Consider the following 25,941-nt stretch of genomic DNA (forward strand, 5'->3'; position numbering starts at 1 on the left):
ACACATACACGCGCACAGCAAGGGGAACTAACCTATGAAAAGACTGAGCAAACACTGAGATACATCCTGACAAACTGACCTCATGTGCTTCCTCATGTGCCCAATGACTCATTATTATTATGTATGTATGTGTGTATGTCTGTGGTTGTACTTATAATTAACCTTATATGTTCACACAGTCACACTATGGGGGAAAACACTTGATTGATTTTAGCATGAAGACTTTTTTTTGGTTGATAGATTATGAGTTGGGATCAAAATTTGGCAGTTGTAGGTTTATTACATTTCTGATCTTATTTTTGTCAGTTTGACAATCGCTACTATCAATTATGATAATATTCGTCTCAAAAAATTAATGCTGAGATCTGTGATCTATAAAAGGCTTGCCAGAGCAAGAAACAAAAGCTCTAAGACATTCATGCTGGTTTTAAACAAACCCACAGGTTCGCAAAACGTATGTGGAAGACTGGTAAGTTATGCTGATCATCTGACAACTCGTGTTTCTTGCAACTCTTTTGACACACAGGCACATTTACATCGAACAGTTGTACAACACCTCGGATCCTGTTCGATGCCAGTGTTCATTTTTACGCCCAGTGCCAATGAAGAATGAATTATAGTTATGGTTAAAGCTAGGCAGCTAAGACAGTTGGTTAAGCTCCGTTGCAGGTCTGTGACAGGAGACAAAAAATGAAAAAACAAATATGAGAGTGTACGTCTGTGATTATAGCATGCTTACATGTAGCTCAGCTCTCACCCCTCACTACAGCAGGACCCTGTGCAGCTGCTTCAGTGCCTGTCTGTGTGTGTGTGTGTGTGTGTGTGAGTCTGACATTGCAGCAGAGGACAGAGATAAAACTCTCTGTCTCTTAAACACACATCCTCTTCCTCATCCAGAAGGCCCAGCAGCAGGCACCAAACCTCCAGGGACAACAACTCACATACACCCCCCTGATGGCCCAACAAGGACCTTTACCAGTCTGCATCTCATCCACTTGATTATTTCTCTCCCTGTTTGCCTCTCCCCCACTGTCTCTGCAACATGTCCCTTCAAATTGATTACCCCCCCTTCAAGAACTTACATCTTAACCTTGCAAAAAAAACATGATGATGGCAGCAGCCAGGATAACACCTACCAACACCCCACTCCCACAACCCCTTATTCTGGCTTCTCCTCTCCACTCAGTCGTGAGGTTTCGGACATTCCCTCACAGTTGTTTTTAAATTGGGTTTATGGTATTAATTAACTATGATTTTAATCAAAGTACAGCCTAGAGGCGCAGACATGGCCCTTTTCATTCAGCGGTCATGGTTAGTGAGTGTCACTCAAGGCCATGTTAATAGAAGACGGTTTGCCTTGGGATTACACATGAAAAGAGTACTAATTATTTCTTGTAATCTTCCCAGAACTGTTTGGATAACCTTGCTGGTTTGGAGCTTGTGTATAATGGGATGACTCATTATCCGATCAAAGAAGAATTTTGAATAGTAAGGTAACGTTCATTTTATTCTTAAATTGGTTTTGAAATCAGTGTGGTCAAAGCTCGATAAGCGTACACTGTCGGTCTGCATTTTTCACAGCCTTAGTGACTTATACCCCAATACATGTAAGATCGCTAAGCGTACAGTACATGGATATAATATAATATACTGTCTTTTCATTGTCTTTAAATATGTGTTTAATGTGTGTGTGTGTGTGTGTGTGTGTGTGTGTGACTAAAGACCAGGTAATTGGGGATGATGTGTTGAACTGGGGACAAAGGCCCCAAGTGCCAAGTAGTGATACTATGTTAGAAATGACATATGACAACATTCTTTGGTGTGTGTGTGTGTGTGTGTGTGTGTGTGTGTGTGTGTGTGTGTGGAGAGAGAGAGAGACAGTGAGAGAGAGAGAGAGAGAGGGAATCAAATCATACTACAATATAATATCGGAAGTCATTTTTCCCTTCAAAATAAAAGCTAAAAGCTACAAAATTCGGATAATAACAATACTAATTTTAATACTGACTAAAATTTCAAAGATGTAGCAAATGTATATACAATCATAACAATGCGTTTATGGGTTCTTGATGATCAAGCCTGGATGAGTTACTGAGCAAACTGCCTCTCGGCCCAAGACCCTCAGGGGCTCCAAAAGTGGATTTTTTGTGATAATAAAGATAATTAACTGCAAATGTGTTTGGGTATAAGCAATGTAATATTATAATACGCAACTAGAACAACTACATCTTTTAAATAAGCTCTACATTAAACTAGTCAAGAACTGGCTTTAATAATCGACCATCATTATTTGAGTTTACTTACATGGTGCATATTTATTTCTAATTCAAATATAAATCAATCTTTCGTCGTCAAAGGTGACAAGATTCAATGCACAGAAGATTGTTGGTAGTGTTGGTGTATGGTGGTAACTTTGCCCGAGGTGACCCAGGCGTGCTTCCACTACCGCGATTCGTCAGTGAGCATCTTATTTTGAAAACCAAAAACGGAAGTCACATCATTAATTTTTTTCTGCTGACTTGACTTGGGTGCGAGTTGTTTCCTCTCCTCTCCTCTGGGCTAATCACTTGCTCCGAGAGCGTTTGGATGCGTCGTGTGGTCCGCCGTGTCTCCGTGGCGCAGGACAGGAGGACAGTCGCCACGCCTTCAGGGACGCACTTTTTTTTTTTTCCCACGGCATCAGCTCTCCATCTGTGTCCCCTGGTGGAAACCTGTCCAGAGCCAGGACGTTGACATTGTCTCCACTTAACACCAATCAGGCTTGTGTCTCTGGAGTCCGGCGCTGCTTCTCCCACTGATGCCAGCTGAACAGGCTGTTGTGTGAACGCCAGTTAATTTGGGAATATCTGGAGCTGGCGGCTTCATTGATTTGACATCGGATACAAGTCGGATCAAAGATGGGGATCAAAGTGTAGTGCTGGTAAGTGGCGTGTAAAAGCAAGGTTACCCCACTACTACCGTATTAACATATTGAGATTGTGCACACGCCCACAGCCAGTGTGTGCCTACCTCTCTCTCTCTCTCTCTCTCTCTCTCTCTCTCTCCGTTCTCATCCTTCCTTCCACACATTCCTTCTGGAACGCTGTGTCGTCATAGAACGAACTTTTTTACTAGCAACAGTGATGACATCATAACTCCTTACTATGACGAAAGCATCACGGTCTGTGGCGTGAGTCAGCGGTGTGTGTGTGTGTGTGTGTGTGTGTGTGTGTGTGTGTGTGAGGATCCAGCTCCGGCTTTAGGAGCCCGGAGTCGCTGCGTCTTCCGCTCCCGTGAGGCGTGAGACGTGTCGGCAGGTGACATTGTGATCCTCGGCGCATCGCACCGAAAGCAAAGACAGCAGCCACTGATAACTCCGACAAAATGCCTCATGCTCTTACTGTTGTGGACAGGGGCTGGTTAGCCGGCCGCGTGGTGTGAAGCTTATCTCATTTCGTGTAATTATTAACGCGGGAGCGAAGCCTCTTTGTAAACTCGCTGCTGATTTTCCTCAAACGCTCCTCGCCTCTCTCCGCCAGGTCTGTCCCCGCATGTGCGCTTTTAAATGTGTTTGTTATTTTCACCGAGGGACGGGACGGAATGAACAGGTGTGGCACTGTTGACATTTTACTTAGGGTAAAAAAAAAAAAAAAAATCTGCATCATCCACTGCAAGCATCCAAGAGGTGGTCAGCAGCCTTTTTTTTTTTTTTTTTTTTTTTACCCAGGGGCAATGTAGCAGCTTGCACAGCTTGCGAATACAAACTAAAAGGATTTGTTATCTGTCCCTTGCAGCTTACTGCAAGGTGCATGAAAGTAAGACCGGCTGTGTGAGAAACCAGTTAGGTGGGGAGAAATTCTAGCTCAGGTTGTTGATGTGACCAGTTCAGGGACTTCTGCTCCCACACCCTCGGCTCCGCTCTCCTCCACCCCTCCGGCAGGAGAGAAGCGTCGGAGCGGGGCATCACGTTTCGTGACTGTGCTCTCTCAGCACGGAGCAACCAGGAGGCTGCAGCAGCTTCTCTCACCTCCTTCTTGACACATGCCCGGCTTCGTCTGTCTTTACCCCCCCTCCTCCCTCCTCCCTCCTGTTTAGGATGCAACCCTGGGAAATGTGTATTTGCTCATTCTCACCTCCACTGGCAGAAAGTGCTTTTGTATGCCCAGAGGGGTGAAAACAAACATTTTTGTTTTTCTGTGGCATGCCCGCTGATTTTCCTTTATAAGAGGACACGATGCTGTAAATCGCTGCCCTGGTTCTCTCCAGTCACCCTTGCATGTCACCTCCTCCGGATAAAAAGTGAGTTATTTTAATCCTGTGCCATCATTAGCACCTCTCGACTTGGTCCTCCAGTGATCAAGACCCTGTGCAGTTCTTTGTTCCACCTCTTCTTCTGGATTCGCCTACACAGTTGAGCTTCGCAGTGCTGAGCCCTGGTGATTTAATGGTTTTGAACTGAAGTGACAGTTTGCTCTAACAGTACAGTAGGTACAGGTTGTAGAGGCATGAGTCACCGAGGCAGGGGTCTGTCAGAAGCCTCTGGTAACAAGTCTGCAGGTACAGACACTGACTACAGCACATGTTCCCTCCAATTCAGGCCAAGTCTGCAGAGAATAACAGGTGTGCTGTTAATGAGGGCATCGTTTGGTTTTGACGTAAGATTGAGAGAGGCAAGTTCCCATAGCATGAGGCCAGTCATTGTGTGTGTGTGTGTGTGAGAGAGAGAGTGTGTGTTTGTGTGGAGAGAGAGAGAGGGCAGGGTCTGTCTGGTGCAGGTCGACAGGGATGTAAACACGGTAGCTGTTAGTCTGGTAGCAATGACAGCTTTATCGCCACCACAAGGTTTATGGCGTGTGTATGGGGGAAGGGGTTTGTGTGTGTGTGTGTGTGTGTGTGTGTGTGTGTGTGTGTGTCCAGAGGAATCATAGATCACGTGATGTTCTGCACTACAGACACGACAGAATTCCACTACTGCCTTGTGGCAGAGCAGTCAAAGCAGGAATCCACCAGAGGCAACATCCTACTGGCAAACTTGTGCACGATGAATTCCAGTTTATTGTGTGACTTTTGGACGCAGACGAAGGTGAATCAAACTTGATCACTCACTGGAATTGGCCTGAGACACATCCCCCATCCTCCTGTGTTGGTTGGATGGATGAATGATCAGTCAGCGGAGAATGAAATTCTTTGGTTCCTCTTTTTTTTTCTTTTTTGGCTGAAGCCATGACATTTGTCAATTCACAGAAGGCCACTTGGAGGAAATTACATAACCATAAAAGAAAAGAAATGTATAAATAGTACTAAATAGACAGCTGTACAGACTTTTCCTTTTGCACTTTTTCTTTTCTGTTCACGCATCATCTCAATATTCCTGCATATTTGGAAATTTCCCCTTTTAGCATTACCACGCTTCAAAGAATTCCCAACGCTGCCACTGGATTGTCAAGTATATTTGATTTGTTTTCTCACCTTACATAAACAGCTCCTCAACTCAGCAGGGGCTCAATTTAAAAAAAAAAAAAGGGACGGCACATTGTGATGGCCTGTGTACCTGACAGGCCTTTGGATGTCCTTTGGCTGCACTGCACCTTTGCACAGTGACGCGGGGAGGATGAGAGTGATCTCGCTGACAGGCCAAGGCAGACAGGGTTCAAGTCTGGAATCACTCTGCCACACTGGCTGCCCCGTCATGGGAGCGAAAGACGGAAAGAGAGACGGCAAAAGAGAGTGAGAGGAGGGTGGAAGAGGGAATTCTGATGGAATGAAAGACAGGAGAGGGGGTGTCACAGTGGGGGCTCAACAGGCATCTAATTACCTCCCAACAGGAGCCTTGACTCCTTGGAAACGCTCTACACTCTCTAGAGCTGGTCTTAGCTGCCTCCACATGGCCTGCATGCTGTCATGTGGGCAGCTATTGATGGTCTGTGAGTATGGATTGGCTGAGTCCAAAAGGTAATGGAATATGAGTAGATCTCTGGTGTGTTCAATAAAGCACTGGAGTAAGCATATCGATTACTCCATCAGATGTAGGCTGTGAGTAATGACGGTATATGTGTTCATCAGGCTGAAAAGCTTCTGCACACCTGAGTAGTGATGTGACGGATGTGTCTCCCCTTTGCAAATAAAGAACAAGGTCCCAAACAGCATTCGCTGTACTTTGCTATTCAAGTAACTTTATTAGGAACAAGATTTTATCCTTGTGTTGTATTGTATTTATTCTTGGTATTGACCTAATTGTGTCTGCAACAAGTATTAATAGCTCTCAAGAACTAAGTGCTTGCTCATATTTACATTCTTACTTAATCTTATTCTTTCTGTTTCTGATTTAGATCCTGTTTTTGACAGAACTGAATGAAGAAGACGTTCTTGTGCAGCTGCTTGTGTTTAGACAAAGTGTAGCATTTGAAATGTTTTGCGTCCTTCGTTAAATCAAAGAAGGTTTTGTAAAAAAAAAAAACAAAACAAAAAAACAGAAAACTGTTTATATTCTACCATTTGAAGGCTTCCTTTGCAGTTTACAACTACTATCAGCCCGATGGAGCAGTGTTTTTAATAAGTGGGTCACTTTTTTGTGGATGTAACCAATGCAGAATTTAGGATTTTCATAAAGTCTTTATGAGGAAGAAATACCTTTAACACAATGGTTATGTGGCTAGGACACAGACTGTTTTGGTTTTAGTACTGAAACTCATGTTTTCAGAACTAGTAAATGGTGGCATAGTGTTGGAGTAATTGAAAGAACCACTCATTACAAACGGAAGTCTGTGCATAGAAAATGAGAATGCATCATGAATCTATTTTATAGTACATACGAAGGCACCGTGTTCTCTAGAATAGTATTTCAGAAAGCATTAAAAATGAGATGTGGAGGTTTGAAATCTCTGTATGTCCAAATATCAACATGCAACAACTACATGCATATTAATGAAGCATCTATCCTGACCTCTGTCTCTCTAATCATATCAAAATACATGAAGCATGAGTCATGAACAGACCACACTCTGCAATCCGACTTCACTAATTAGTACTTTGACATCATACATCAGCAGTGACGCTGTGCGGCCTCTGCTCGTGCTGGTTGTAATGAGCAGATAGATGTACTTTAACAGGAAGGGAGACAGTCGTGATGAAATTAGCAACGTCTGGTTATTAGATTTGCATCTGTTACCTTCTCGCTCATTAGTTTGTGGCGGTTATTGTGCAGGTTTAATTGAGAGTAATACAATGCTGAGTGGGTGTTTGGATGAACAGTCTCATTTTAAAAAGCACTTAAAGGACCATTGAGGGAGCTGCACATGGGCATTGTTTCATTCAGCCGTTCTGTCTGGATGTTCTCAATCACTCCATTCTGTTTTTTTCTTCCCATATTCTTCCATTCACTTGGTGAGCTGGTAATTCCTCATGAGTGACACTTACTGGCGCCCAAAATTATGCCTGTTGAGGGCAGAGACAAAAACACTCATGTCCGATTCTCCTCCAATGCGCGTTGCCTCAAGGGTTGATGGTAAATTGGAATATTATGAATAATACATGACTGTTTTTGAGAGCATTATGACCATTGTGAATGACAGATTTAGGGCGCTTAGGGCTCAGATGCGCTATGTGCTCACTACGAGCCAATCTCTGCTCAGCTCCAATTATCTCTAAGTAACATGTTAGATTGCCCAGGCCCATCACATGTCGGAGCCATTCAGTTCATTTTAGTGTGCCATTTTTATCCTCGCCAAACTAGGGGGATGGATTCAGTATTTTTCACACATGTGAAGTGGTTTGAAAGTGGACTCAGTGGATAATGGTGCTCAACCTTTAGAGATGGTCTCAAAAGCACACTTTCTCCCTGGCTGATGGTTTTGTGTAGTGCTGATCTTGATTCCATCTAAATGTAAATTTTTGCGTGGTAATAGTTTGACTTCAGGGATTGAACTTGTGCAGCTTCTCTCATGTAACACAGTCTTTTCCTCTCGCTGCTTTGCTTGCGAGATGCAAGAAAACACTGAGGCAGAGCTGCGCCTCTTGGAGAACAGTAGGACAGATGGTTGTTTGCACAGCGAAGGAATGACTTCACTTGGACTTAGATACACTCTGACTTCCTCAGCCCTTTTGCAAGCACGTACACAAACAGAAACCCAAACACATACATGCACACAGCTGTGTCCAAACTCGCTCTGGAATGAGGACGGCTACACATGTGCACAGGGTGTGTTCGTGGAGGAGAATTCCCCCTGAGCTTCACATTGGGACTGATGGAGCTGGTGGATGTGGAACAGGTGCCAGGATGTCAGTGTGACCCTGGTCAGACAGTACAAGGGAATTCTAATAAAAGGGATTTGGGGAGGGTGTCCCCGTTGAGCCCAGAGTGCGATTCCCGACCTCCGTCAGGGCTTGTAGCGCACAGAGAGGCTGGGGAATGGGCGTGGAGCTGGAATGCCTCGACTGAAACTCAATCCTGTGTTTGGCTGCTGTGTGGGTGCAAGTGTGCATGCATGTGTTGTTTCAAGATACAATGAACTCATTTGTTTTCAGCTCTACTACTCTCCAAACACACACACACACACACACACACACAATTAACCAACAATAGTGTGCTGGTTAGATTTTGTGGTGTAACGCATGTGGTGACATATGTGTGGTATTTTGCGCTCTCTCTGTTGTCAGCGGTGCCAAACAGTCACTGCGCAGCTAAGCAGCCAGATTGGCTCGCCCCCTGTACCTCGGCATTCAGACTGGACGCCAGTACACTTTTGGGCTCCTGTAAAGACTGGGGATGATGGTAGGGGCAGAGGGCCAGAAACCTCCCATGCCAGCAGCTCCCACTGGGAGAGCAGGCTGCTGCAGGGCCATCTGTGCAGGCGTCCTGATGGGGCTCATTGGAAAGTAGGGCCTAGAGAGGGATATAGAGGAGGAGGGAGGAACTGAGGGGACATGTGGAAGGAGAAGGGGAGTGAGGGGCTGGATGACAAAGTGTTTGCTTTCTTTCAAGCCCGTGCCATCGTGAGAATACTCCATTATTTCTCTAGTCGTATCATTTCAGCTTTCAAAGAACACAGTGGAAAATTTAGGCCAGAGCTGCAATACTCTAAGGCATGCAAAACAGTGTCAGGACCAAAAATACACAAGGATGTGCTTTTTAGAGCACAGTCCCAAAATAGATGACGAGTTGAAATTGTATTGTGCTAAAGGAGTGAACATCTGGGTCCTAAATTTGACAGGAGGTGTTAGAGTATGTAAATGAATTGTTTGTTCGGGAGGGTGGGGTGTCATATTATGGAGTCTGCTAAAGAAAAGAGGAGTAAAGTGAGTCTGGCAGGAGGTGAGTTTAACATTCAGAGAGACCTAGACTGTCTGCACACTACCCTGGGGGTGACTATCACCCACTCACCCCTTCTCCACAGCCCGCCCACCCTTTTTCGCCTATCTTTGCCATCTTATTCCTAGACTCATCACATCCCCAAGCAAGGTAGGGGGATGTAGTTTTTACCACAGTCTTTTTTACCTCCTTTTAACTGTGATCTCTTAAACCAGGAAGCAGCTACAGAAACAAAACAAAACGTTGTTGCAATACCCTTGCCGGATATTTGCTGTGCTCGACTTTGATGATGATGTGCTGCTCCTCTAAGAATAGCATTGCATCACTTTTCAAAGTACAATCGCACTTTCTTTGTGGTGTTTCTCAGTATCAATATGGCATATCCTTTCTGTGAAAACAGATGTATTCAGTCAATTAGATATAAGCAGTCTTATCCCAGGAGAGTGTTAAAAAGTACATGAAAAAACTGCAAAACACTAAAATATAGCACAATAAACCAAAGACTTTTATATTTTCTGGGACGCAATAGGAGAGTGGGTTACAAACCTCTACTCTATTTGTTTGATCTTTCACAGCACACCTGATTAAGCTCGTCATCAAAAGTATCTGACCCCTTATCATTTGGATAAGGTCTGCTGGTGCAGGAATAGATTGAATTGGCCTTTGTGTATCGGCCGTGTCCACAAGGACATGAAAACCACTTTGAAAACACGCTTGTGTGGGACTTCAAGCTTGAGCAAGAATGCCTAAAGGCTTAAAGATAAAAGTGCTATTTATGGGTTGGTACAATAGTTGAGGTAGTTTGAGTTTTTCTCTGCCATCAGTATTACTTATCAGAAATACAGCTCATTCTTTTCCAAACTCGCACACTGACAACCTGTATCTTTTAGCATCCTTACTAAAGGATCCAGTTTATCGGTGCTACTATAAAAAGCATGTGGGTTTGGGATGTAGACCTGTCGGCAGGACCCTTGTCCTTAACGTTGATTTGGGGCGATAATGAATAGGCTTGGCCAGCAGTGTCAATGAATCAAAGTCATCTGTGACAGAATTAATGGATATTTTAAGATCTCTCGCTGACAATTGCAGACAAAGCCTGTATGTAGCCTTTAAACTGAGCCAAGCAGCAGAGCATTACTACAACAACGACCCCAGAGTGACTTTGGATGCCAACAAAACTGCTACTGTACTCCATCTGCTCCCACCGAGGAACTTTAACCCTTCACCTTTGACCTTTGACTCCTTAATGATAGAGGTCAGACAGTGGTTTGGTTTGTCCTGAATAAGCCTCTTCAGCCTTAATGGAGAACTGTCTCTAATTCTGATTGTCTCTTCCATTGGCTCCTCAGCAGCAGTACCGATTTGTCAGCAGCTGTGTCACTGCACTCCTCAGCACACACACACACACACACACACACCCACACACACGCACACACATACACACACACAGGTAGGTGTGAGTAGTACTATTAATGTGGTGAAACAAGTTTTACAGGGACCAAGATGGAGATGGCTGCTAGAAAACAGAGATTAACAGAGTGGTGAAGCTTCTTGACAGCTTCAAGCTGCTCAGTTGAGTCAGGAATGCCATTGTTTCATCAACACACACACACACACACACACACACACACACACACACACACACAGCCAGACAGTCAAGGGTGCTGATAAAGACTGTGTGTCTCTAGACAGTGCCATTCTGTTAATCATGATAGAACAAAGCAGGCGGATCCCCTGATGGCAACGATAACGGCCTGACAGAATCACAAGATAACACACACACACACACACACACACACACACACACACACACACACACACACACACACACACACACACACACACACACACACACACACATACATACACACGTGCACGCTGTGAGGGCCATGAACAATGACACTCTCCCAGCTGTCTAGACAGTGCAGGGCTTCTGCTGGCTGGTTGCTGGAGATCTCAGGGGGGATTAGAGCACACACCACTACACTCACCTGTTCTTAGCTGCTTGTTCCTCTATGTGTTTTTTTTTTTTTTTTTGCTGCAGTATTGATGCAGTGTGACAGGCACAGAGGGAGCTGGGTGTATCATGACGTATGGAAAAAAGTTATACATAGAGTACAACTGTGGGGGACTTATTGGTGACGATGATGGAATAAAGTGGTGTTATCAATATGGGTGTGAAATGATAGGAGGAGTTGTAAAGTAAGTCATCTGTGACATTTTAAAGGAGGTAGGCAGCTGTTTTGGTTTGCGTTTGTTATCTCAACATAGAAATGTCATCAAGGCTAAAAATAACTCAGACAGCAGGATCTTGCAGATTTCCACTATAAAAAGACATTATACATTCTTCTTCTTACAAATTAAATAAACAATAACTAACCTATAATCAGTTTAGTTGACTGTCACACTTAGCTAATGTTAGCAAACCTCATTGTATATTGCTGCATCACTGACATTATTGAGTCCGTTTGCTGACTTTCTTTTTGCTACTTTCACACTATGTTTTATGATGTAACAGTTAGATATTTCAATGGTTTTATCACAAAACTAAATCAGGAAGTAATCACAGTGTAGTACCTGATGATTGTATGCTGCATTCATGTGAAGTTGGAGTTATCGTAAAGATTTACCATATCCAATTTGTTGTTCCCCTCATCTGCCAAGGCATCATCAAGACTGGGAAACTTCTAATATCTTCAATAAATCCAAACAAACAAATATGGACGCCTCACATCAGCCACTGACTTTCAATGGATATGGTGTGATATTGTCAATGTGCAATATTTTATTCTTCACACAACCAACTCTGTAATCATACAACTGTCTTGATGAGATGAACAATCACAAATCGCTAACGTGACGGTCTTTCCCATCTCTACCACCCATCCCTTATGACGTGGGTGACTGCAAGTCCTGACATTAAAGCAACTGACTCCAGAGAATCTGAGGGAAATAAAGGAAATTCAATATACCATTTTCCTGTTAACTGTCACTTTTGATCAAAGTGAGCACTTCAAGATGTATCAAAGCAGTTGCTGTTTTTTTGTAAAACTAACTACTTTAAACCTTCACATTGTTGTGATCCTAATCCTAACCCTGCAGCTTTAGTGGCACAGTGAGAGCAAGGCTGTGTGTCTCATACACAGACACTGAGGACTGGTCTATTATTCAATGTACACATCTGTAGAGGAGTTACCTGACTGACCCTTTTGTTGACATGCTACAGACTGGAAGGCATTCACCGACAGAGAGGCAGAGCTGTAATGAAATGATGTATCAGAGCCTGAGAAATTGTGGGGGAGGAGGCCATGGGAAGAAATAAGGAGAGTGAAGATTATCACAAGCGAATCATTGGCAGTTTGAGCACGTAGAATAAAACTCGCAGTCACCCCCATACATATATGAATACAAACGCAGAGATGCAGGGGTGTGTGTGTGTGTGCGTATGCATGAGATGACTTGCAGATAAACTCCTGGATTTAGTCGCACAGACTCCTAGAGCTGGGCAGACTTTGTCTTCCTGTCAGTCCTGACATAAAAGCAATTTCTTCCAGTTACCATAAAGCTTATAGAGGCTTGCTGGATTCATCCATTTCTCTGTTTATCGGGGCATGTCTTCTCTGTGGCTGAGTGTTGTTATCCAATCTAGAGGAGTTTGCCACGCCAGGCTTTGCCCCTTATGGAACCTAATCTAGACGATGACAATGGGAGGAAAGGACATTTTAGAGTTGCATTTTGGACAGTGGTGGCAATATTTTTCGTCTTTAAAAACTCATTCAAGTTCAGATTAAGTATGGTATATAGTTTCAGTATTAGGATTGAAACAGCTCAATCAGAGTATCATCTGCAGCACACTCCTCTGTGTATCACAGAGTAGCGTGCTGTGGGGAGCCATGATTGTATCTCTCAGGAGCAGACCAGAGGGTGTCGGCCCCCTGGAACCACAACATATATTGTGAGAGATATAGCCGTGGGTGTCAGTGGTGTAAGTAGGAAGGAAGGCTGTAAAACCGCCTCGCAGAAAGACAGACTCCCCATCCCCCCAGTCTTTTGTGCGCCTGTCTGCGTGCGTTCTTGTCTAGGTGTGCACAAGTGCATGAGTAAGTGCTCATGTGTAGGGGAACAGGGAGAACAAAGGAAAACTGAACCTCTCACACAAGAAACCTGAGACATGAGCTGCTCTTCTGCATATCGGCGTGTGCTTGACCTTTCACCCCAGGGACCCAAGACACCGGTTTATCGAGATGGCTGATAGGCAGGGGGTGGGGGGCGGGGAGGCCTGAAGGTCACCAGAGGATGAAACAATTGCAGAAGAACTGGACCATTCCTAGGTTTCCTCCAGTGATTTTATGGCATTGCCATTTCTTAGAGGAAGAGAAAGGCTTTTCTACTGTTGATCTGTTAGCATTAGCGTGTATGTTTGTGTGTACTCTTTCTGGCCCAGCTCTGGGTGTTGTCTGAGCTACAAACAGCAGGAAGAATATGGCGTGTTTAGATCAGAAAGAACTTCCTGGGTGTTGCTCAAGGTCTCACTGTTAGCATGTGGGTCTCCTGCAGGCAGAGAGGCTTTTGCCACTGAACTTGCCTAAAGGCACTGAGAGACTGCAGTTGTCCTTGGTGATGATGTCTGATTCAGGTAGACGTAGTCACCAGGTTTGGTTGGCAGGAGCGGGAGCACAGGAGACTCTCAATGACAAATTAATGTCAAAATTGGACCTAAGAAACAAAACTGAATGACTTGCTAATTGCTATGCACAAAATTTCATTCAGCTTAACAATATTTCTCTTTCCTTTTCCTTGCCATTTTAAACCGTGTTAATGTAGGAGCATCTCTATGATTTATCAGTTACATGCAGATGACATTAAAGAGATGATGAGTGATGTTGGTAAGTGCACCCTGAGGATCACAGTACTCTCTGTTTCCGTAGTATCTCCACTCTAGCGTACTGCTCAGTAAGTGCTCCTCTCCACTACAGCTGCAGTGTTGGTCCATTGAGGGAAGGAACATGTTGAATTTTTAAAATGTGTAACTCAAAGCATTCTTAAAGGGAAAGACGTACAGTGCCGGGCAGAGATAGAGGCCACGCCATCGCTTTTGGGCAGCAACAGTCTCCACGGCGACTGAGTGACCCACATTTTCATTCTCTCCTCAGTCTTGTTGATGTGGGAGATGGGGGCAGCTGTTGGGTGGGTGGGTGGGTGGGGGGTGGGGTGGGGGGGGGGGGGGGGGGGGGGGGGGGGGGGGGTATTCCGTATCCCCCGACAACAGCAGCGGGTCATTTGTTGGAAAGGGTGAGTGTGTTGCTGTGAAGAGAGAGAGTGAATTGGAGATGATACACAGAGACGGTGAACAGAGGACTGAGAAGGGAGGGAGAATAGGTGTGAAGAGTAGAATTTAGGCCAGAAAAAAAGAGGAGAAGAAGAGAGAAGTGTGTGAGAGAAGTAAGGCTAAAATAGAGGCCAGCAACTGCAGCAAGAGTGGGAGAGACAAAATGATGCCTCAGTCAGCCAGTTAGTTAGTTAGTTAGTTAGTTAGTTATCATCTGACTAATTACTGCAAGCTGTCCCAGTGAAAGATCTTTCTGATGAGCCAGGTTTCTGTACCATATCACTGCTACCACCAATCACAAAGAAGTGGATTAGTTGTGCAAGAAACCCACTGTGAGCAAAATATGCATTAAATTCATTCCCTCTTCCCAAATAAAATAAACTACTACCATTGCATGTACTTGAGTTTCTATTTCACAAAACCAATCCTTATTCCTCTTCCTCATTCTGTCTCTACACTGCTGACAGTATTTTTTTCTGCCTGTCTCTTGGTATTTTAGACAGGAATGCCCCAGACTGTGTGCTCAGGCACCATGTTCACCACTCCCAGTGGCTTCAGCCCTCATCTGGCCTGTGCTGAGCCTGGGGAGGAGGAGGAGGCCCCACAGGAGGGCCCGGGGCCTGGGGCTTGCCTGGCCGATGGGCCCCCAATAACCTCTGCCTCCCTGGACACTCTTATCCAGAATCTGGTGCCCACTGCTGATTATTACCCTGAGGTAAAGTTACTCCACTGTTCATTGCAATTTCAGTTTATAGTGGTAATGACAGTACTGCCAATTAGACTATTAGCCCCATGTCTCTGTTTAATATGCTATTCTGCTTCCTTTAATTAGAGAAAGCCGCAGTGTTTTTTTATTGATGTAGTGGCAGTGTCTTAGCGAATGTCTCCTTCTGTCCTTTGACAGAAAGCCTATGTGTTTACCTTCTTGCTGAGTGCTCGTCTGTTCATCCCTCCTCCGGAGCTGCTGGCCAGGGTGTGTGAGCTGTGCATCAAACAGCAGCAGCTGGATCAGAGCCCGCTCGATACGGTCAGCACTGCACCACACACAAATACATAACTCCTGTGAACGCATGCAGGAGCTAATAAACAGGAACACAGGCCGATACAGACAAAAACACACAGACATGTGTTGGTTTCCACACGTGAACAACTGACTTTATGATAGTGGTTTGTTTTGCTGATAGAGTCACAAATCCAGACTGTGGTAAAAAGCGCTTTCACTTCTTCAACAACAGGCCAAAGTGCGCAAGTTTGGTCCGAAGATCCTGCAGCTGCTGACAGAGTGGACAGAGACGTTCCCGTCCGACTTCAGAGACGAGAAGATGGTCGGATATCTCAAAGACTTCATCCACAGGATAGCTCCGTGTGATGAGGTACACTAATGGCATGGAACTGTACTCATATTATAGCAGTAATGTCAGACAGACCGGTCATCGTCACCAAAGACAGTTTTGGATGGATGTCAGATCTTCACAAAGAGAGAAGCCTGCTACAGGATAACAATTGTCAGTTTCTACAGAATAACAACTTGTGATGTGATTTGGAGCCACACTAACGTTGAGGCTGTTATAGTGCTCATAAGCTGTAGCTGCAGTGAGGAATGCTCTGATGGGGAACGAAATTCACTTATCATCACTACCACTGTGGTGGGGTGGTGGAAGGAGTCAGAGTGTCAGTGTAGGGAGAGTAGCCCCAGCTCTGTGTTACACAATCTTATATTACAGGAGAGGAGAGAGGAAGGAAGGATATTAGAGGAGTGGCTCTATCTGCAGCCTCGAGGGAAAATAGAGGGAGGGAGATGGATGGAGAGAAAATGGGGGGATGGGATACAGGGGCACAGAGAGCAGAGGAGGAGAAGGTGGAGGAGGGTGGACGCCTAGGAAAAATGGAGGGAGGTGAAGAGAGGACAGAAAGAAGGGAAGGGCAGGTGGTGATGAATGTGCTGCTGTTTGCAGCTGGCTGCCTACAGTATGGGCGTGTGTGCATGTGTGTGCATACATGTGGGAGCTGTGGCTGTGGGTCATTTGTGAGGCCGACTGACCTAACAGCCTCTGTGACCAGTCATCTGGAGGGAGGGACACACACACACACACATTCCTGGACACAGTGCACTTCGCTGCTGTTGTGTGAAAACCTCGAAAAACGTGTTTTAATTCAACTGAAAAATGACATTGTACTTTGAATTCTTGAGCTCATTAAATTCTTTCAAACACCATTAGATAGTGGCAAAATGCATTGCCTTTGTGCTAAAAATAAAGATGTTCTATTTAAATCTTAATGTTTTGGAGATTAAAGGTTTTCAGCAACCAGCCACACAGTGATACAGTTAATGAGGTAATTTACACATATAAAGAGTTTATAAATTGCCAGTAATTTATTCTTTCTCAGTAGCTCTCAGTACTCAGACACAGTGCATAGGACAAATTAACAGGACGATGCAGATCCAGGCACAGCTAAACGAAGCTATCGAGCTGAGGCAATATAAACAAACTTATAGCAGGGAAGAGCTGGACAACAATATTTTACATTGAAATATGGTTAAAAAAAAAGAAGTAGGGCAGACATGTACAGTTTATACAGTTTAAGACTTGCATGTGACAGTTAAAGCATGTTATGTGAATTCACAGCACAGTGATGGGTTGCCATGTTGTGAACCTAAACTGAGTTGAGAAATAACTTCATTGGAAATATGTCCTGACCTCTGACAGTCAGATTCGTTTTACTTCATTGTTAGTTATTTCAGTAAATGATATTTGTTGGTGTCTAGTAGAAGACTGCTGAACATTCTTTCCAATAACCAATTATTATTGATGAACTAATATTTGACATGACAAAGTAAGCATACTGTGGAAGAGAGCAGAGTGCTGCAATGGTGGCTCACAACCTGGCAACACAGACGTTCTTTTGATTTATGCCCATTACTCATCTATGAAACATTAATAAATGATTCCTTAACATCGTTATTGACAGGTCCTCTCCTCTCCTCTCTTCTCCTCTCCTCTCTTCTCCTCTGCAGGCGTACTGGAAAACCCTGAACCAAGTGCTGCAGAAGCTGAGCCAGAGGCTGGCCCTGATTAGCCAGGGGGAAGAGAGCATCGTCAAGGTCTCCCTCAATGCCTCTTCCATCTCTGACAAGCTGGTGGCCTTCAAGACCAAGCCTCCGCCCATCCAGAAGGACATGCTCTCCATCTGCAGCGACCCCTACACACTGGCACAGCAGCTCACCCACGTGGAGCTGGTGAGGAGAGGGAGGAGGGAAGGGTGGGTCAGACAGAGGTCAGGGTAAAAGATGATAACAAGGGTGGACGAGGAAGAGAGGAAAGGATGTTTGATTGGGAGGGGAGCTAAGGATGATGAAGCACGGGTGGAAATTTTGTCTATGTCAAGGACATAAACATGGGATAAAAGACATCAAAGGAGGAGAAGGAGGGAATAGAAACAGATATGAGGTTGATAGAAAATGACTGAAAGAACAAAGAACAGATGGTGGGAGGTATAGTAGCAAACCAAAATTGGCAGAAACACTTAAGACTGTGATCTTCTAGCATTTTGTAGGATAACCTTGATTATTACTTGTCAGCTATTCCAGCGCTAACTAGTCTTCATCCAGTGTAACAAGAACAAAGGGAATAATGCAATGAAACTTACATGAACAAAAGCATCTCCTGCAGTGTTCCTCACATTGCATGCATGGCGCCTTCAGTCTATTCATGTGAGTCTTGATGTGGGCACGTGTATCTGGGGGTGGTAGTGTGTGTGTGTGCGTGCGTGTGTGTGTGTGTGTGTGTGTGTGTGTGTGTGTGTGTGGGTGTGTGTGTGTGCGTGCCTGAGTAAGCTTGTACCCTTGTCTGAGCGGTGACATCACCCCAGAAGTCAGTGATGTGCCTGGGGCTTCAAACAAAGGGGATAAAACCAGTGTGGATATATGTGACCTGACAGCTTCACACATGCGCGCACACACACACACACACACACACAGAAGGAGGGAGAAAGACAGAGACAGACAAGCATGTACAGTGCAAATATACAGCACTGTATTCAGTCTTATCTATATCTTATTGTAGGTTTTAGCAACATGTTAATTCTGTTTGAACAGAATTAGATGCCATTGTGGTTTCTGTCATTGTGTGTGTGTGTGTGTGTGTGTGTGTGTGTTTGTGTGTGTGTTTGTGCAACACTGTTTTGTTTTTGGATTATGTCATGAGTTGGGAAGGGTCTAATGAGTCATTTTGATTTGCACGTGTATGTGACTGCACAGTTGTCTTTTAATAGAAGCGAATATTGTCTCAAGTGTCAATTTGAGGAAATATGATTCCAATCACTCACGTCAATGAGTCATTACTTCCCTTTATTGATTGCCCTCCATTACTGAAATGAAGGAATTATTAATGGGACTACACCCGTGTGTGTGTGCGTGTGTGTGTGTTTTCCAGGAACATTTGAGTCATATTGGACCAGAGGAGTTTGTCCAGGCCTTTGTTCAGAAAGACCCACTGGATGGAACACAGGTAAACTTTTAGTTTTTCTAAATCGCCATGTTTTTCTGAGTCAGTATTATTTTTAACAGTTATTCATGAGCATGAATTCTAAAATTAGTTTTGTGTAATTTTTATGCCATATCAGTGGAAACCCATAGTCTGTCCAGCTGTTTTTTTTTTCATATTCTCAGTTTTGTTTTGTTGGGGAATCCTGAAGAATAGCTGTCACAGTAAAGAGTATTCCTGGCGTGAAGGCCCTTGTATATTGTGTTGTTGGTGTCTAAGGTGTGATCAGGATTTGCTTCTTAAGGGGCCAAACAGAGGTCGGCCAGTCAAAAGGTCACAGCATTGTAATTTCACAAGCTCTGGCTCGCACACACACAAGTGCCTCTTTGTTCAATACTTTAATTTTCTCTTGTTTCCAATGTCACATGTCCACTGTGGTTTTTCTTAGTATTCAGCTGCTGTCTCTTTCACTCATCTTCTCTCCGTCTGTCCTTCCCCCTGTGGTTTTTTTCACCTGCTCTCCATTGATCGTGTTATTTCCGCTCCCAGCTCGCAGTCTTTGTCATTTACACTCACAAAGGGGGTCAGCCTGTAGATAGGAAGCTAATTAGGATCAGAGGAATTCCCTATGGTAACGTTTCCTACCCTCACTTGTGTGTTTGTGTGCGTGTGTCATCAGCAGCCATGCTTCAGTGACCAGAAGAAGAAAACCACCAACCTGGAGGCTTACGTCAGGTGGTTCAACAGACTGTGTTACCTGGTAGCTACTGAGATCTGCATGGTGAGTGGCAAGTGCTGGTGCACCAGGTACTTATTTATTCTGACGTTAGGCTTTAGAGGCAAAGAGACAGGATAAAAATACTCATTATGCTAAAAATGAAGAGTGTGAAAAGTCTCCCAAACATGAGGAACACAAAACAGGACAACCACTGATAAAAAGCACTTTAATCATTGAGTAGACATGAAAATGAACTGGGAGGAGACGTTAGAAAGATGTTGCCTATTTTTATACAGAGAGTATATTCTGCGGTGCGAAGTGGAGATTTATTTCTGAAACACGCAGCTGAAAACACAGAAGTGTCAGTTACTGATTTAGGATTTTACATAATAATTTCTGGAATAACTTCATACTGTAGTGGTCCTTCATTCTTGTAAACAAATAGAGAGCCGTCAGACGAAGGCAGTTTAGTTGTAACAGAGCGTCACTGCCCCCTAATGGTATTATTTTTGTACTACACCCACTGAGAAGGATTATTAAAGCATTTGTGCCAGTGTGTGTACAGAGAGAGATTCACATTCACTATGAAAAATTAAGTGTCTCTTTTGTTTCCTTTTTGCAGCCGGCAAAGAAAAAGCAAAGAGCCCAGGTGATTGAGTTCTTCATTGATGTTGCCAGGGAGTGTTTCAACATCGGAAACTTCAACTCCCTCATGGCCATCATCTGTGAGTCTAACTTTGTCATATCTCAGAGTATTATCACAGTGAGTTCTCCTGCCTGACCTGGTATTAATAGCTGAAATCCATTCCCTCATGTAGCTGGTATGAACATGAGTCCTGTGTCTCGGCTGAAGAAGACTTGGGGCAAAGCCAAGACTGCCAAGTTCTTCATTCTGGAGGTAAACATAACGCATCCATTTACAGGCTGAGAAATACAAGACAGGTCATAACTTGAAGCTGACAGCATGTTGCTTGTTGCCATTTGCTCTGACAGCATCAGATGGATCCTACTGGAAATTTTTACAACTACAGGACGGCCCTGAGGGGGGCCGCCCATCGCTCTCAGACTGCCAACAGCAACAGAGAAAGGGTAAGGCTCGACACCGCGGCGCTGCTATTACACTGATAGCATGCTGGCATTGATTCAATCATTCATTTTCACCTTCATGCCAATATTTTCTATATCTAAATCTATTTTTGTCTGCTTCCCTTCCACAGATTGTAATTCCCTTCTTCAGTCTGCTGATCAAAGACATTTATTTCCTGAATGAAGGATGTGCCAATCGGCTGCCTAATGGCCACGTCAACTTTGAGGTAGGGCCGTCTCTTTTCTCCTTACCCTATTGCATTTAACCATCCCAGAAATATCTACTTATCACAATTTTGTGTCTTAGAAATTCATGGAGCTGGCACGACAAGTTGGGGAATTCATGACATGGAAACAGGTGGAGTGTCCATTTGAGGAGGATCGGGCCATCCTGCACTACCTCCACACTGCTCCAATCTTCAGCGAGGATGGTGAGAACCAACCATGTTTTTATTTTAAGAACATTTGTAAATATTCTGCTACAATTTTTATAATAGTTTGTGTTCATCTAACTAACCCACCCTCTTAACCCATCAATTTCTACTCCCTACCCAGGACTTTACCTTGCGTCCTACGAGAGCGAGAGTCCAGAGAACCAGGTAGAGAAGGACAGATGGAAAGCACTCAGGTAAGAATAATACGTACGTGAAATGAAAGGTGCTGCTGAGTGTAAAGAGACGAACTGTCCTTCATCGGCATCTCTTTTCTTTCATCAGGTCAAACGTTCTGGGAAAGACATGAGAAACTGACGGCTGCTATCCCTCCCACCAGCGAGGGAGCATGTGATCTCACTGCACTAAAATGAACTGTGAAGGAACCTAGCTGGTACTTAGGTGTTTTTCTATGAAGAAATTATGTCAAAAAAAAAGAAACACGATGAACAGGATTCATCAAGAGGAGTGTAAAAACAAAAAAAACAAAACAAAAAACAAAAATCAAAGCATCAAAAAAGTGAATTGAAAATGTTAAGCTAAGAAAACTGGAGCAAAATGCCTTTGCAGCATATCAGTGATGAGGTACAGTATGTCGGAGAGGGATACAGCTTCTCCTTCCCCCGTCCCCTCGATGTGTGTTTACTCTGTGAAGATATGTTTACTGCTATAGAGAGTACAGTTACAGGGAAAACCACTTTATAAAATGAAATTCCTACTGATGCTATAGTTGTTTTGTATTTGCTCCTCTCCCCATTTCTCTCTCTTTCCCTTCCCCTTTGGTCCAAAGCCTTGTCTAGGTATTTAATTTAACTCTTTTCCTTTTACTTGTAATGTACTGTAATGAAACTTACGATGACGTAAAGGGCGCTGGCTAGCCCACATCAGCTGTCAAATTTTATAGGTCTACTGAAGGAATGGCAACCGCATGTATGTCTGGGACAAGAGAAGATGACATGCCCTTGAGCATTTTACCCGATCATCTCGTGTGTACTTTTTATGTGTGGGAGTGTGTGTATGTTCATGCGTTCATATGTGTTCAGATTGTCACTGTCTTGTTTTGCATGAGAATGACTGGAGAAACCTGTTTTATTGGTCATCTCGTCGTGTAATTTTATTTATTCTTTTATCTTATATTTGGGAAAGTGTTGGGCGGGGAATACAAACAGTTAAAAAAGTGTTTACTCCTTTTAAATGTATTGTGCCATTAATGCAAGAAAACGACAGTATAGCTCAACGGTCACAGCAGGAGCCAGGCCAGGTGTAGATTGTGTACAGGTGACGTTTACCCCTCATCTTCCTGCTCTTCAGGAAGTTTTCTCTGACTGACGTTCAGTTGTCTGATATATTTATGGAGATTTCTGTGCTGACAGATGTATAGTTTTTATTGTAACTTTCCTTTCTTGAAAATGAAGTCCAATGGCATGCTACGGCGGGTGTTTTTAAAGGGGCATTAAGCGTATCCACCTTGTTAAGATTACTACAGCAACACAGACTTTGTAGTGATGAAGTATCGTTGCATTCAATGGAAGGACAATGAAGAACTGGAGACTTTTGTCGGTCGAAAGAAGTAAAGAGGGAAACTTGTGCCATATGAATCACTGGTTGTCATGATAATTCAGGTTCCTCTGACTTGAAATGTGTTGTTTATCGTTTTGTGGGATTGTCACTGATCTTTGTTTTTGGCAGTTTTTGTTGTGATTTGGGAGCCATTTTTGAGGGTGGGGGTGGGAGGGAGGAGGGATATGGGGAAGGGATCAGGAACTATGTAATTATAAGCTTTTTAAAAAGTCTTATTCAGTTTGCTATAATTGATTGATGTCAGTGTTTTCTCCTAAGAAGCACCTTTCCCTCCTAATAACAGACTGACTCTAATTCTCCCTCCTCATTTGTCATCAATAAACTTGCTTTTCTTGTAACACGTTCCCCCGACAAGTTAAGACTATAGAAAGCCAGAGATGTGATGTCAAACCTGCCATTCGAGGTGACGACATGTTTTAATAAAACATTGCCTGTGTTGAACGCGTGTTTTCAATGACAGTTGCCTCCAGGACATGAGTTCTGCTCTTTTTATAATATCACTGCCGAATCGGCTTTTTGCTCACACACATACATTTCAGAGAGGGGAGTGCATCAGTATATTTCATAGTTATTGAGGCCAAGCAGACACACCTTTGCCTTCAATCACTGCAAAAGATTGTGATGGGTTCCTTAAAAGCCTTTAATAAAAGTGACCCCACACTTAGATGAATGCCAGCAGTTGATTTTGTTTATGACATTGCTTGGTTTGATTAATTTCCATTTTTCTGCCTTATTAAGATTTACGGCTTGATCAAAGCGCTGCTGACCTGAACTCATAATGCATCAGCAGTGACATTTTATTGATTTTCAACCACTTCATCTCATTTGCATGTGGATATTTCTAAACGTTTAATTTCATCAAAAAAATATGATACATGCTGAGAAAATGCAGTTGATTGGATGAATGGACAGGCGCATTACAAGATCTGCTTGACTCAAAGCTGAAACACTACAGATAAATTCATTCAGGCAGTCCACAGAGCCAAACGCAACCCCATTAAAGTCTTGGTTTCTGTAGTAAAAAAGCTGCAACTAATACTTATTTTCCTCACAGATTAATCTTTCAGTTATTCTTTAAATTTGATCATTTAATTATTTTGTCTACAACATCACATAATAGTGGAAACGACCCATTGCAATTCCCCAAAGACCAGGTGACCTCTTTAAAATACACGTTTCTGCCATATTTAATATACAAAGTGATAAAACTGAAAAAAGCAATAAATCTGAGAGGCTGGAACTAGCGGATGCTTGGCACTTTGCTTCATGAATGACTTAAACAATTTCTTAAATTTATCGAAGATTAGTTTTCTAATAATTGATTCATTGTTTCAGCTTTTATTTTAAATAATATCTACAGCTTAAGATGATGCCAGATTTTTAAAGTTTTATCTCTTTATGGCGAGAAATTGATGTTGATTTCAATAAATATCTGTAAATCTGTAAATTAACGTATACCATTAATTTAATGTTAATTTAGACAATCCACCAATCTTCAAAAGCCCAAACTTTATTTTATTTATGGGGAAAATCTCAAGCATATTAAATGGTGGCAAATCAATACAAAACAACGAGCTTCTTTGAAAGTTCAGTGCAGTTCGTTTTAGTCTTTGAGTGCCTCTCCATCTGGACCAAATGTTATTTGGGCCAGTTTGGTGTAAGATCCAAAATGCCTGGAGCCCAGGTAGGTGCCGAAGAAGGCCTGGAGGACAAACACTGCCCTCATTCTTCTAAGGATCGGTCTGGACAGGTCCAACGAGTACCGGAGCACATTGCCCTTCTCCGGCAGAGGTGCTGTGTTGTACCTGGATGCAAGGCCGAGATTCAAGGGTAAGGCCAGGAGGATGGGGTACACACCAGCACCGACCACACCCACAAGTGCACCTCGTATCTGGGCACAGGTGGGGCAGTTGAGGTCACCAGACAGGAGGGGGCAGCACACCACTGTGTTGTACAGGGCAGCCGCCGTCAGGAAGGGCACCACGGCCATCGGCAGGCTGGAGGCGACGGCCGCCTGCGTCACATTCAAAGCTCTGCGATACAAGCTGTTGGATATTAATCCCGCAAGAGCCGCGTTTCCGGCGAGATACAAGGGCCCATAGAGGAAGAGGTTCCGATCAGTGTCGGGAAGTTTTTTGAAATTATTCGCCAGCATTTCAGCGATCACTGCTCTGCTGAGCGGATTTCCAGAGACGCTCTCCTTCCGGATATTTTCCGACATCTTCAGACTTAAAGTTTAAACCATGTGGTTTAACCCGACGATGTCCCCCCGTGTTGTGTCGCTGGAGATCCTGGTCTGCGGTTTTCACATTGAAGCGATACTGTCCTCAGGATGAAGACAGAGCGCAGACATGTCTTACCCATAATTCACAGGCTGTGGGGGGCTTCTGTTGCCCTGAGTAAAGCCTCCCAGGCGAGGCTAAGAAGCGCACAAAACTAGATTTGTCATTTATTTTAAAGAAAAGTGCTTACTTACTCGTAAGCATGAACGTCTCTCCAACACAGCAGAGCTTTCATGTCAGACAAAAGTTCATATTAAACGCATGGATGAATTAAGATTAAGATTCTGGTGTTTTTTCCATTGTAATATCAGGAACCTTTCTCATTGTTCCAGTTTTATGGATATTTTCGTAAAAACACATTAATATTAGCTTATAAGGCATAGACTAATATTACATATAGAATATATATATTGGGTATTAAGGTATAATACATTTATGGATATTATATTTTCGTAAAAGCACATTAGTATTATCTTATAAGGTATAGACTAATATTATATATAGAATATATGTATTGGGTTTTAAGGTATAATACATTTTATGGATATTATATTTTCGTAAAAGCACATTAATATTAGCTTATAAGGCATAGACTAATATTACATATAGAATATATATATTGGGTATTAAGGTATAATACATTTATGGATATTATATTTTCGTAAAAGCACATTAATATTAGCTTATAAGGCACAGACCAATATTATATATAGAATATATGTATTGGGTTTTAAGGTATAATAC

The 25,941-nt window shown here is 43.3% G+C and overlaps 2 protein-coding genes across 4 annotated transcripts; one reads left to right on the forward strand and one right to left on the reverse strand.

Annotated features, from left to right (window-relative positions):
• The first annotated feature begins 2,293 nt into the window (after window positions 1-2,293).
• Window positions 2,294-23,356, forward strand: LOC139637905 (ras-GEF domain-containing family member 1C-like). Of its 3 annotated transcripts, none has more exons than XM_071506871.1 (14): window positions 2,294-2,920; window positions 15,115-15,330; window positions 15,520-15,642; window positions 15,851-15,988; window positions 17,632-17,853; window positions 19,049-19,123; window positions 19,779-19,880; window positions 20,440-20,542; window positions 20,636-20,715; window positions 20,811-20,906; window positions 21,035-21,130; window positions 21,211-21,334; window positions 21,459-21,531; window positions 21,620-23,356. In XM_071506871.1, the coding sequence occupies exons 2-14, from the start codon at window positions 15,121-15,123 to the stop codon at window positions 21,642-21,644; spliced, it is 1,467 nt and encodes a 488-aa protein (XP_071362972.1). In that variant the 5' UTR covers window positions 2,294-2,920; window positions 15,115-15,120; the 3' UTR covers window positions 21,645-23,356. The 3 variants fall into 3 exon arrangements, with proteins under 3 accessions (XP_071362972.1, XP_071362974.1, XP_071362973.1); XM_071506873.1 differs by having other exon boundaries at window positions 19,782-19,880; XM_071506872.1 differs by lacking the exon at window positions 2,294-2,920 and adding an exon at window positions 2,982-3,518.
• Window positions 23,357-23,734: 378 nt separating this feature from the next.
• Window positions 23,735-25,297, reverse strand: tmem126a (transmembrane protein 126A). Its single transcript, XM_071506891.1, has one exon. The coding sequence runs from the start codon at window positions 25,134-25,136 to the stop codon at window positions 24,519-24,521; it is 618 nt and encodes a 205-aa protein (XP_071362992.1). The 5' UTR covers window positions 25,137-25,297; the 3' UTR covers window positions 23,735-24,518.
• Window positions 25,298-25,941: the final 644 nt, after the last annotated feature.

The sequence above is a fragment of the Trachinotus anak genome, unplaced genomic scaffold (assembly GCF_046630095.1).
Source record: "Trachinotus anak isolate AG129_WGS33_773 ecotype Australia unplaced genomic scaffold, CSIRO_AGI_Tana_v1 ptg000021l, whole genome shotgun sequence".
NCBI classification, from domain to species: Eukaryota; Metazoa; Chordata; class Actinopteri; order Carangiformes; family Carangidae; genus Trachinotus; species Trachinotus anak.

Coding starts and splice junctions, on each gene's coding strand:
- LOC139637905 (XM_071506871.1), top strand. CDS start 15,121: ATGCCCCAGACTGTGTGCTCAGGCACCATGTTCACCACTCCCAGTGGC. Junction 15,331..15,519: donor CTGCTGATTATTACCCTGAG/GTAAAGTTACTC, acceptor GTCCTTTGACAG/AAAGCCTATGTGTTTACCTT. Junction 19,881..20,439: donor TAGCTACTGAGATCTGCATG/GTGAGTGGCAAG, acceptor TCCTTTTTGCAG/CCGGCAAAGAAAAAGCAAAG.
- tmem126a (XM_071506891.1), bottom strand. CDS start 25,136: ATGTCGGAAAATATCCGGAAGGAGAGCGTCTCTGGAAATCCGCTCAGC.